The sequence below is a fragment of the Panthera pardus genome, unplaced genomic scaffold (genome assembly GCF_024362965.1).
Source record: "Panthera pardus isolate Hobbes unplaced genomic scaffold, ASM2436296v1 HiC_scaffold_13, whole genome shotgun sequence".
In the NCBI taxonomy this organism is placed as follows: domain Eukaryota; kingdom Metazoa; phylum Chordata; class Mammalia; order Carnivora; family Felidae; genus Panthera; species Panthera pardus.
In genome coordinates, this window is record NW_026526688.1 from 27,405,579 (window position 1) to 27,418,468 (window position 12,890).

At 38.5% G+C, this 12,890-nt stretch overlaps 1 protein-coding gene across 2 annotated transcripts in view; it reads left to right on the top strand.

The window, feature by feature from the left end:
* TNKS (tankyrase) overlaps window positions 1–12,890 on the top strand; it is a 209,866-nt gene that overhangs the window by 182,158 nt on the left and 14,818 nt on the right. For both annotated transcript variants that reach the window (XM_019466806.2, XM_019466805.2), the window contains exons 19-22: window positions 926–1,163; window positions 1,772–1,854; window positions 10,263–10,383; window positions 11,598–11,695. In XM_019466806.2, the coding sequence (XP_019322351.2) occupies window positions 926–1,163; window positions 1,772–1,854; window positions 10,263–10,383; window positions 11,598–11,695 (540 nt within the window). The remainder of the gene's footprint in view (window positions 1–925; window positions 1,164–1,771; window positions 1,855–10,262; window positions 10,384–11,597; window positions 11,696–12,890) is intronic.

Consider the following 12,890-nt stretch of genomic DNA (forward strand, 5'->3'; position numbering starts at 1 on the left):
GGTTCTTTTTTAAATGAGAGATGAGGGGCATCTGGGTGGCTCAGTTGGTTAAGCATCCAACTCACCGTTTCAGCTCAGGTCATGAAATCAAACCCTCAGTAGGGCTCTGCGCTGACAGCATAGAGCCTGCTTAAGATTCTCTCTCCCCCTGTCTCTCTGTCCCTCCACCGCTCACCTGTGCATGCTCGCTCTCTCTCTCAAAAAAAAAAAAAAAAAAAAGATGAACTTCTCCTTTAAATACATGTGTGATTGTGTGATCAGTATGAACAGCTGTATGCACATGTAGTGTTAAAAAACATTCCAGAAATCAACATAGTCTACATTCTACACTCTTAGACTTTTTTTCATAGTTAACTCTCGTATATGTGGATGTGTGTGCAGCGAGAACATTTAAGATCTCTTCTCAGCATATTTCAAGCATATAATACAGTATTATTAACTGAAGTCAAGTTGTACATCAGATCTTCAAAAGATGAAATATTTTTTAAAAAATTATATAGGGATTCCAGGTCTACCTGTAGAAACTGCTGGGACTTAAATATGGAGAACAAACTGAGGGTTACTGGAGGGGTTGTGGGAGGGAGGATGGGCTAAATGGGTAAGAGGCACTAAGGAATCTACTCCTGAAATCATTGTTGCCCTATATGCTAAGTAATTTGGGTGTAAATTTTAAAAAAGAAAAAAGAAAATTAAAAAAAAAAAGAAAAGAAAAGAAACTGCTGGGACTTTTTGGAGCCGGGGGCTGGAAACAAATGATCAAAAACCAATAGGCAATAATGAGGCACTTGCCGAAGACTAATTTCAGAATGCATTTTGTCCTTAGTGAAAAACTTACTGTTTTAAAATATAGTATTTTTGTGTGTGTGTGTTTTTGTTTTTTGTTTTTTTTTGTTTTTTTTTGTTTTTTTTGTATTACTCTTTTTAGGCTGACGACATCAGAGCTTTGCTGATAGATGCCATGCCCCCGGAGGCCTTACCTACCTGTTTTAAACCTCAGGCCACCGTAGTGAGTGCCTCTCTGATCTCACCAGCATCCACCCCCTCCTGCCTGTCTGCTGCCAGCAGCATCGATAACCTCACTGGCCCTTTAGCGGAACTGGCCGTAGGAGGAGCGGCCAACACAGGGGATGGAGCAGCGGGTGCAGAAAGGAAGGAGGGAGAAGGCGAGTATACTTGTGAACACGTATTTGGTTTTGGGCTTTTTAAATGAATAGATTTCACTTACCTCTCTTAGTAAGTATTGAACACCTATCTTAAAGACATCCTGTCTGTGAGTCTTCATATACACACCAGTTTATCAGAACTGTCTTCATAGACTAAATCTTTCGACATCAATCTTGTTCTTACTTACATATATTCCAGTATACCCACTTTTAGCCATAATATTTCATTTAACTACTGGTGAGTCTTATTATTGAAATTATATAAAAAAAAAAAAAACATGAAAGATGTTTAAGGAGTGGAAACTGAAACAATAACTGGTAAATTTGATTTTTAATTCCAGCTATTAAATATTTCACTAAAAGCATTAGATTATAATATTACAATTAATATAAATGCTACTGATAAGATAAGTTCTTCTTTTACTTCTCTGCCAAATTCAGAGATAACCTGAAGTGTCTGAATTAAATTTATGTATTCTGGATTATTTTTACGCTGTATAAAATCATCTGCACACCCAAGGGTGTCAGAGTCATGGCTTTGAATAAATACTGTAACTTCCTTTAGATTGATCAACTGCTTTCTGAAAACTTCAATGTGTTTCTTTTAGTTGCGGGTCTTGACATGAATATCAGCCAATTCCTGAAAAGCCTTGGTCTTGAACACCTTCGGGACATCTTTGAAACAGAACAGGTAAGCTCTCATATGTAGCTGAGTCTTTTTTATTAAAAAGTAATAGCTATTAATTGCTATCCTTTGTTTCTTTTTTACTTCTTAATCACTTAGTCAATACGTTAAAACTCATCAAATTTCTAAAGAAGCCAGGGGAACCCAGTGTTTTATTATTCTCCCCAAAATTGTCTAATAGATGGTGGGAGTTATTAACTGTTATTTTGTTATAAGCCGTTTGACTCTATATGTTTTATTACATGTCAAAACTTAGGCCATGAAACCACCTCGGAAGAGTGTTTTCAAAATCTTCTTTCATTATTTTGTTTCCAAAAAGTGTTGTTCCTTATTCATCTCAATATGTTACTGTTGTGACTTGACTCCACTTAAAAGCAATGACAAATTTTACATTAGCAAAATCTTCCCAAAGCACTTATCTGTTAAATTTGGAAAGCAAAATAATTCTTAGATAAGTATACCTTTTTAAAATTGCCTCTTTATGAAATTTCTGTTGTCCAGTTGAGTCCAAAATAATGTTGAACCTAAACTTGGCCACACATTCATAGACCTGTCCTATTTTCACGTACATCTTACATGTATATGAAGGTCTTAATATGAGGTCATCATTAGGGTATTTATGAATTAAGACCCTTCTGTTTGTCATTCTGCTTTTATACAGGATAATGAGTTTTTAACTTATCAATGATTTTATTACCAGGATCAGTGTTAAATATTGAATAATAATAAGTTCCTGAGTTTAAATTGACTGTTAGTTGCTACTGTATGTAGAATCTTAAAATGGGAAAGGTGTTTAGAGATCATTAAGTCACTTTCCCAGATCCTACATAGGAATTACTCTTTTAACGTCCATGTGGGAAGATGATTTATTACACTTTGAGGAAGTGTAATAAAACGCTTGTAATTTAAAGTGTGCCCAAATCTGCCCCTGTGTATATAATCCATTAATTTTATGTTTACATTTACCTTGTTTTGCACAGAAATCTAATTTCTAGTCTACTTAACGTATTAGTTTCATAGGGCTGTTACAGGAAATTACCTCAAACTTGGTGGCTTAAACAACAGAAACTTATTCCCTGGAAATTCTGGAAGCCTGAAGTTCAAAGTCAAGTCGTTTTTTGTTTTTTGTTTTTTAATATTTATTTTTGAGAGAGAGACGGGCAGGGAGGGGCATACACACACACACACACACACACACACAGAATCTGAAGCAGGCTCGAGGCTCCGAGCTGCCAGCACAGAGTCTGATGCGGGCTTGAACTCACGAACCGTGAGATCATGACCTGAGCCAAAGTCGGACGCTTAACTGACTGAGCCACCCAGGTGTCCCCAAAATCAAGTTTTTGACAGGTCTGTACTCCCATGCCTCTGCCAGCTTCCGGGCCCCTTTGGCTTATGGCTGCTCTTCTGCAGTGCTTCCATGGGCACCTTGCCTTCTCTGTCAGCCTCCTCCTGTGTATCTTTTAGAAATACGCTTGCACTAGGTATAAGGCCTACCTATATAAAACTAGATGATCTCCTCATTTCAAGATTCTTAACTTAGTTACATATGCAAAGACCTAAAAAAAGGTTTCCAAATAGGTCCTTCATAAATTCTGGTAATCAAAACATGGAGAGCCGCCATTCAGCTCACCACAACATGTTATACAGCCTCTCATATACTTCTAAGACCTAATCAGCTTATCATGGACTTAACCCTTCCAGCCACCCACTCTACAAAGCTTCTCCTATTTTAGGATAACTATACGCTTTTTTTCCCCAGTTATTCTTTATATGTACATAGTTTCCAAATTCTTCACTAGCCTCTTTGCCCCATTCTGGGTTTTTCGTAGGCTTATAGTCAATTAGGAGTTCATTAAAAACACCATTTCTGGGGCGCCTGGGTGGCTCAGTCGGTTAAGCGTCTGACTTCGGCTCAGGTCATGATCTCACGGTCCGTGAGTTCGAGCCCCGCATCGGGCTCTGTGCTGACAGCTTGGAGCCTGGAGCCTGCTTCAGATTCTGTGTCTCCCTCTCTCTCTGACCCTCCCCGTTCATGCTCTGTCTCTCTCTGTCTCAAAAATAAATAAATATTAAAAAAAATTAAAAAAAAAAAAACACCATTTCTTTTTTTATAGCAGTTCTACTGTGAGGATGTTCTAATGTCTTGTCTTTTTTTTTTTTTTAGCTTAACTTCTTTATAGTGCTTATTATGGTTCATCTTTTATGCTCTTATTGATCAAAATGGTTGAGTAGAAATAGCACTGGACTAACAGATCTTGGTTGTGATTATTTTTCTTATTAACTATGTAAATTGGGTAAGGCATTTAACGTTATCACTCCCCTTAACTATAAAATAGAGCACCTTCAAATGTCTAGACAGTTAAAATTCTCAGTCATGCTGTGCTTCTGTGCCAATTTTTAGAACATGCTTTAATGAAGCACCAGATGTGTCTTTGTCTAGTGGTGAGGACTTTATAAATTTTTTTTTAATGTTTATTTATTTTTGAGAGAGACAGAGACAGAATGCGAGTAGGTTAGGGGCAGAGAGAGAGGGAGACACAGAAGCAGAAGCAGGCTCCAGGCTCTGAGCTGTCAGCACAGAGCCCGACGCAGGGCTCGAACCCAGGAGCTATGAGATCATGACCTGGGCCGAAGTCGGACCCTCAACTGACTGAGCCACCCAGGCGCCCCTAGTGGTGAGGACTTTATAAACTTCTGTAATTACTTTTCCTTTAGCTTCACCTACCATTGATTTACCCTCTGGTTTAAGATTTCTTCTGAGAATATTCTAAACAGTAAGAATGTCTTCCCCTTATTCCCTCCCTGAAGGTATGAAAGCTGTTTTAAAAGCATTATCTTCTGATAAAGCCAAAAGATATATCTTAATGTATCCCTTCTTCCCAGATCAGATCCACAATAACTGTGAAATTTTACACATCTTTGCTTAATAAACCGAAGACCCTAATTCACACAAATAACTCCAAATGACTATTTAAAAATGTTCAAAGGATTTCAGTTTCTACTCTTGCAGTTAGTTTGCACATAATCTTGTGTTTTATTTTTTTCTCTTTAACTTTATTCTCTCAGTAACTGATTTCCTATGTCATGGTTATCTCCTTATTGATCATAATACTTTAGTCTGTCCTTTTGACAGCTTATCCTGTTTGGTCCGTTGTATTGTCTTTTGTTCTGAGTAAATGGTTCCATCGATTTTCTTTTTGCCAGAATAATGTCTATATCTTTTTAATTAATATGTTGACTATTCCATTTAATGTATATTGCCCAGCACAACGCCTTTCCCGCAGACAAATGATTTTACCTTTCTTTGTATTGAACTGTGTTCGTGTTCTGGCCCAGTCATCAAGCAATCAAATTAATTTTTACTTCCACCGCCAAGTGTTACTTGAGTAGCCTTTAGTTATAGAGTAATTCTGTGACCCTTTCTATAGTTTACCCATAGAATTTTCTCCCATTAACATTCTATATCAGGGTGTGAGTATGTGATTGATGATGGTCGAGATATTTGTGTAGGGAGGGAAGGAGTGGGTATAAACATTATATTCACTTAATTCTTATCTATTTCTCTTAATCCAGAGGGTTGTTCTGTTTCCTGAGATGTTTTGACACATAAGATCTCAGTGCTTCTGTTCCTGCTCAAGGATACTTCTCTGCCAATGGAGTGGGGAATGTAGTTCTTTTACTCCAGTATCAGGAAAACTGCCTTCAGAACATCACAGCCTCACCTCTTATCTTCACAATTATTCCCTCAGATGTCTCTTAACTAACTTGGCCTGTTTGAACACATATACTTTGCCAAGTAATACACACCCAGGTCTTTTATAGTTAATGAAATATAATACCAGTGTCACTTTCACCCTTCCTTTATAACGTAGCTTCCTGATTAGAACACTTTTTCTATGAGAAAGGCTGATTTGATTTACACTGCAATTCCTAAACAGAAATGCTATGACTTAGAAGACTTTTTGTGGACATATTTATGGGCAACCTATATATTTTCATGAAAAGTGATCATATAAATTTTTATTTCAAAATCGAAAGACCAGGGAATGGACTCAAGACAATGAATTGTGCACATGATTGTAAAGTTATTTCTGCTCTGACCTATATCCTTTTAAGCCTAAGTAAAAGAAAGGGCTTTTTCATTAAAACTCTACTTTCTTTGTCCAATAAAACTCTACTTTGTCTCTCTCTACCCTAGAGAAAATGAACAGATATTAGAAACAAAAGGCAACCTGCCTAAAATGATGCTTGCTTTATATGCAAGATGATTGCATTGATACATGGATAATCCTTATTTTAAAGATTATAATTTGATTTTTTTAATTGAAGTATAATTGACCTATGGCATTTATTAGTTTCAGGAGTACATCATAGTGATTTGATATTTTTATACATGATAAAATTATCCCCATGATAAGTCTAGTTACATCTGTCGCCATACAAAGTTATTACCATGTTATTGACTATATTCCTTATGCTGTACATTGCATCCCCATGACTTATGTATTTTATAACTGGAGGTTTGCACCTCTTAATCCCTTTCATCTGCTTGCCCAACTCCCCACCCCTACCTCCTCTGGTAACCAAGTTTCCTTCCAATGTCTGTGGGTCTGTTTCTGTTTTCTCTTTTAGATTCAACATATAAGTAAAATCATATATTTGTCTTCCTCTCTCTGACTTATTTCACTTAGCATAATACCCTCTAAGTCCATCCATGTTGTCGTGAATGGCAAGATTTCCTTCTTCTTTATGGCTGAGTAATATTGTGTATAAATACACCACACCTGTAGCCATTCATCTGTTAATGGACACTTGGGTTACTTCCATATCTTGGCTATTGTAAATAATGCTGCAGTGAACACAGGGGCTCATCTGTCTCTTTGAGTTGGTGTTTTTATTTTCTTTAGATAAATACCCAGAAGTAGAACTGCTGGATGATAGGGTAGTTCTATTTTTAATCTTTTGAGGATCCCCCATACGGCTTTCCACAGTGGCTGCACCAGTTTACATTCCCACCAACAGCAATTCCCTTTTCTCCACATCCTTGCCAACAGTTGTCATTTTTTTCCTTTTGATAGTAAGCTAGTCTGACAGGTTTGATCAATTTGATTTTAATGTGTGCTAGATATAAATAACTAGCGCAAGAAACTTGTGATTTCCTAGATATAATAAAGTTATTTTTGAAGTGAGTAAAAGATAATTTTCAAAAAATCTATTTCTAATAGTATAAAAGCCCTAAATCTTGGACCAACGTATCTAAAACCCATCTAACCTGCCTTATATTAGATATTTACATTTCTTTTATTGATAGGATAATCTCAGATTCACCAATTTTCAGACTTTTGGGATAATCTCTACTCCTATTCCTTTTTTTTTTTTTTTTTCGTTAACCATTTCTCTTTACCAGGCCCTGTCATCTCTTTTTGAAATTTTTCTCTGATCCCTCCCTTCCGCTCCACTCCATCTTGACCTTGTTCACACAGTCCCTTTCCCTTCCAAACCCTGCAGAATGCTACCATCCTCCTCGTCAAATACAACTTTGATTGTGTTGTCTGCTGAAACGGCTCCCTAGGAGCTTTTGGATACTGTCTTGACTTGATCTAAAAAGCCCATTAAGATCTATTCCTAGCCTGCTGCTCTATCCATCCCTTCTTTTTTCCTGTGTGTATGTTATATGCTCACCCTCTTGGACTCCAGTGCTGAGAATCTCCCAAATGTTCTGTATTCTCTTACTTGTTTTTCCTTTTCCGTACGCTGTTCCCTTTGTCTTAAATACCCTTCCCTTCTTCCGACTGATTAGCTCTTGCTTCTTAGCCAAGCTGTTACCTTCTAAGAACCTTTCCTGACCACCTTCCTGTTCCTTCCATCTTTTCCAGCCCTACCTACAGCCTTGATCAAGTAAGAACCTTCCATAGAGTTCCCATAGGATTCCTCCAAAACATTTACCAACCTGTACGGTATTTTAGTGTTTACTTCTCTTCTCCTTGGTAGAGGACATAGCATGAACTTTTGTGGTACTGCCTTGTTTGTTTACTTGCCCCAGTCCTTTACTACCAATTTGGGACAGTTATTTACCTTTCTGAGCTATAATGGGAAGTTTTAGAATTAAATGCTTAGTTACTTTTTAAGGAAATACCTAGCATATAGAAGGTATTCATTAAATATGTATGAATGAGTGAACAAATGAACAGTAATCTGAATTCCTTAGCTTTATCGTTTCAGGTTTTCCAGTGGCCACTGCCTGATAAGTATGGGGACAAATTGGGTATCATGTAAACCCAAGCAACTAAATGTTATTTTAGCTTTCCAGTCAGCCCTTTGAAGAAATATAGGCAAGGGAAAGACCGATACAATCCATCTCCGCTCTTGCGTGTACTGTTTTTATGACTTCTTTGGGCCTCAATTTCCTCATGAGTATATCAGTAGTACTTCATGGGTGATTGGGAGGAGGAATTGAGCTATTTATTTTATGGATGGAGCTATATAATCAACAAATATATTAAACATTCTCCATTTCTTTTCTAGAACCTCATAGAGAGCACTCTATGCTTTGCTGGCCTGGTTTCTGCTTCCAGATATACATAATATGTAGCTATTCAGAAAAGCTTAAGGTTTCTTTGGATTGAAGCTACCACATCGATTGAGATCCTGTTTGTACATCAACTTTATCTGAACCAAAGTTTAGAAGGAAAAACTGAGACGTCAGTAATGTAGTCAACCTTGTGCGTGGCTTCCAATGCGTATTAAATTACATGTAGCTAAAAATGTACAGGCTCCTATTATGGTGTGAACTATTCTGTCTCCACGATGTATATTTCAAAACTGTTGCTTTTTAAAAGCTCTGCTCAAAATTTCCTTTTGGTGATTGGAAGCGAATTGCCCGTTTTGTACAATGGAGCAATCATTTCTCAAATGGCCACTTAAGAGCAATATAGTAATTGTTTCCAGAGAATGAGTGGTATATGCTTGCTGCACTGAGATCAGACTCATTATAAATACTTCATTCTGACAATAAAAATCAGCAGAACTCCAGGCTGAATTTGTCAGGGTTTTTTTTTTTTGTTTTTTTTTTTTTAATGTTATGTATAAGTAAAAAGGTAGAGAATGCTATAGATAGATAAAACACATCTCATTTCAGTTGGGAAAACGGTGTCTCTGAAAGGATTTCTCAGTTTTTCAAGGAAAGAGAAAATTAAAGGCTGATCTTGTAAAGTAGTATCTGCACTGTCAGAGGGCCAGCTTCTTCTGAGCCAGAAAATTGCATGTTCAGCCCCCTAGAAATGTGGTTGCCCACGATTTCATCCTGTGCATTCAGAATTCTGCCACTGGGTGGCGGTAGAGTCACAGTTAACTGTTCGTCCACAAAAGGAAATGGGTGATTTTGAGTCCTGATGGTAGCCAACTAATCATCTCCATTTGCAGGGATGAAGAACCAGAAATTTAAAACCACTATGTTTTACAACAACAGAATGTTAGGCTTCAGGGACTGTTACATCTGGGAATTTAAAGAAAACTTGAAAACCATCTACTCTCTCTTTTCCAAATCAGAATTTTGTATACAGCTTCTACATAAAATGGTCTGTACTTGAACTAAACACTTCTCATCTGAATCTCACCACTTTCTAAGGCAGCCTTTTCCAGACTTGAATATTTCTTAGCACTGGGAAGTTCTTCTTCATCTTGATATAAATCCCACTTACCTAAAACTGCTTACTCCTTTTGCCACATTCTGTTTCATTGTGCTAATAAACCTCTCTCCCATTCCCCTACCATTCTTCTCTGCTACCTGCTGGATACTGGGACCTGGTATTTCCCTATTTTATGCTTCTGGTTGTTCTCTCTTATGTCTTGAAGAAAGCAAAAGGTGGTAGAATTAAATAATCAAAAGGAAATACAGCAGTGACCATTTTATATTTGTACAGCATTGTTTCTTCCATTTTAATTCACAGTCGGCTGGAAGCAGAGGGTTTTTCATGTGAGTAAAAAGCTGATAAAGGGCACATGGGGGCTCAGTTGGGTAAGCATCTGACTTTGGCTCAGGTCATGATCTCACGGTTCATGAGTTCAAGTCCCACATGGGATGAGCGCAAGCCCTGCTTTGGGTGAGCCCCACTTCTCCCTCTCCCTCTCCCTCTCCCTCTCCCTCTCTCTCTCTCTCTCTCCCTCCCTCCCTCCCTCCCTCCCTGCCGCTCATGGGGTTCTCTTTCTCTCTGCTGTCACTCGCTTGCACCCTCTCTCTCTCAAAAAAATTTTTAAAAAATGATAAAATTATCAAGACAACTTTAAGGTTGTTTTATAAAGGAGACAAAAGAATTTGTTAATTTGGATGGATATTGTAGCATTAAAGACCAATGGAAGAACTGAGGAACAGTTCAAGATTTAGCAATTAATTTTGTTCCATTTTTTTTTAGATTACACTAGATGTACTGGCTGATATGGGTCATGAGGAGTTGAAAGAAATAGGCATCAATGCATATGGACACCGCCATAAATTAATCAAAGGAGTAGAAAGACTCTTAGGTGGACAACAAGGTAAGCTATTCGGAAACAAAACTAAAATCTCAGAAGGAACAAGTAAGTTGTCAGGGCTGGCATCTGAGCTCAGGTGGTCTGAACCCAGAGCGCATGCACTCAGCTCGTATAGCGCCTCCTGCCTGCCCCATCTTAGTTATGGACATGGCTCTCCCCCTCGCTGCTCTAGCTAGCCGTCTACTCGTTCTCTCCTCTCCCCTCTCACTTTATACCCTCAACATCTCTGGAATCTACACTTCTGTCTGCTTCCCACTGCTGTCTAATCTAGTACAGGTCACCTAATCCTGGCCACCGTCAGCTGTCTCCTTGACTGTCACAACCGCCTTCCAGCTTATCTCTGACCCTCACCTTTGTCTCCCCTCCAGTACCTGCCCTGCATGTACTCAGAAGACTCTTTTCAAAATGTGTGATCAGATCACTCCATTGCTTAAGACCTTTCAGCAGAATCCTGTTGCTCTTAGGATAAAATCAGACGTTCGTAACATGGCTTTTCATAATCTGACCTTTCTCTCTGACCTCGTCCTGAACCTTTCTCCCCACTCACAGTTGTCAGCTCAGCCTTTTTCCTCCCACCATACTTTGCTGTTATAAGCCTCCTATCTTTCCCCTTTGTCGACCCCCATTTTTATCATTTTTCTATTTGTTAAAAGTGCTTTTACAACAGGAAAGTAAAGGGAGAAAAGGGAAAAACTTGAATTAGCCACTCTGCAGCCAATAAAATTGCAAGAGCAACATGAAACTAAGTGTTAGCAGGTTTGAACTTAAGTCTCGCTTATTTCTCTGCATTAAATTAAGCATAATGAAATGAACAAGAATAATGTATTTTAAACTGATTATAAGTGACCATCTCAAGCCATCTCACAGTTATTACAGGATAATTCGTACATTTTAGACCTGACTAGATTGTGATCACAGTGTGTTTCTCTTTGGTATCAGAGATAGCTTCATGTATGTTTATGAATGAATTCAGTTCAACAAAAAATTGTTGAGCCCTGGCTGGAGAACTCTGTAAGAACAGATAAAGTTGATCCCTAAACACATCTCCATTACTGCTCTTGTCTTTGGATGTACTGTTCAATATAACCTTATATATTAGGTTTGAATTGCAAATAATTGAGACTTGTTCCAAAATGTCAATTATTTATGACAGAGTTTTCCCTAAAATTGAGGCTGAGGAGTGTGGACTTGAACGTATTCATTTTTCTTTCCTACAGGCACCAACCCTTATCTGACTTTTCACTGTGTTAATCAGGGAACTATTTTGCTGGATCTTGCTCCAGAGGATAAGGAATATCAGTCAGTAGAAGAAGAGGTAATGTACATCAAAATTTTTCATTCTCTTCCTGAAATCTGTGGTTAAGCCTGTTTTTCCAGTAGAGCTAAGTTGGTCTTATAGTGATTTATGATCGCTCACCTGCCTGTTTTCCTATCTCCCTTAGCCATTATGGTAACATATCGCCCGATTCAGCTAGGACTCGCGATTAGGACTATGCCACAGTGTTTGCACATCTTAATAAGCCTAGGGTTTCCAGTAGGGGGGCCAGAGGTGTCTTTTCATCCTAGAGGCTTTCCTGAAGCTATACAAGAGCCCTACTAGAACTGTTTTCTTCCAGTGTTAAAATGCCACCTAAGAATGATAGGGAGTGAGAATCTTGCCTCACGAATAGCAAAGATCCTCTTGTTTTCACTTTCATGCAAAGTTATAAAATGTGATTATAAATCAGTACACCTAATGTTCGTGGGTGCTTATGAAATCTGCCTCATACCTCGAGTCACCTTTTATCTCTTCGGTCACTGTGTGAAAGCACCGTGGTGAGGCTGATGGATGCCCCTCTTGCTTGACAGATGCCATAGAGATTCCGCCTCTACCGCTGGCTCATGCCTCATTTCTTACACCTAATAGACACAGTGCCAGTGGGATTGTCACAGTAAAGAAGCTGCCTAACCAATTCCGTTATTTTGCAGAGAAAGGCATGCCTTCGTATTTTTCTCTGTTTATTTTCTGCCTCTTAATCGGTGCTCACATTATTCTCATCCCAGGAAGTTCAGGACCATTATTACCTCAGGTGGTCTTTCAGCTCATGCCTGGCCAGTCTGTCAGGAGAGCATCAGATCTTCTAGCAGCTCAGTGCCTGATCCTTCTTTTACTGGTCGCAAATTTGGATCGTACTGTCAAAAATGTGAAGAATACCTTCACAGATAGAGCAGTGAGATGGAGAATTAACTCTTTGGAGTCAATTCTGTGAGGAACTTGGGTCTTCCAAACGTGTTACTTTTCCATCATTCTTTTGAATTTGGAGCGTGGGAGAAGAGCAAGGACTGCACCAAAGAAGGTTACTCCCCCCGGGCAGACGTCATCCAGCTTCGCCCAGTCTGTGCAGATGCACTTTGAGATCCCAGGTTAAAGAGAGAATACGGGGTATCTCACCTAGGGAACAAAAACTTACTAATTTTTAAGAATCACATTTGTTTGATGAGTTTAATGAGTATTCATCGAATGTGAGGAG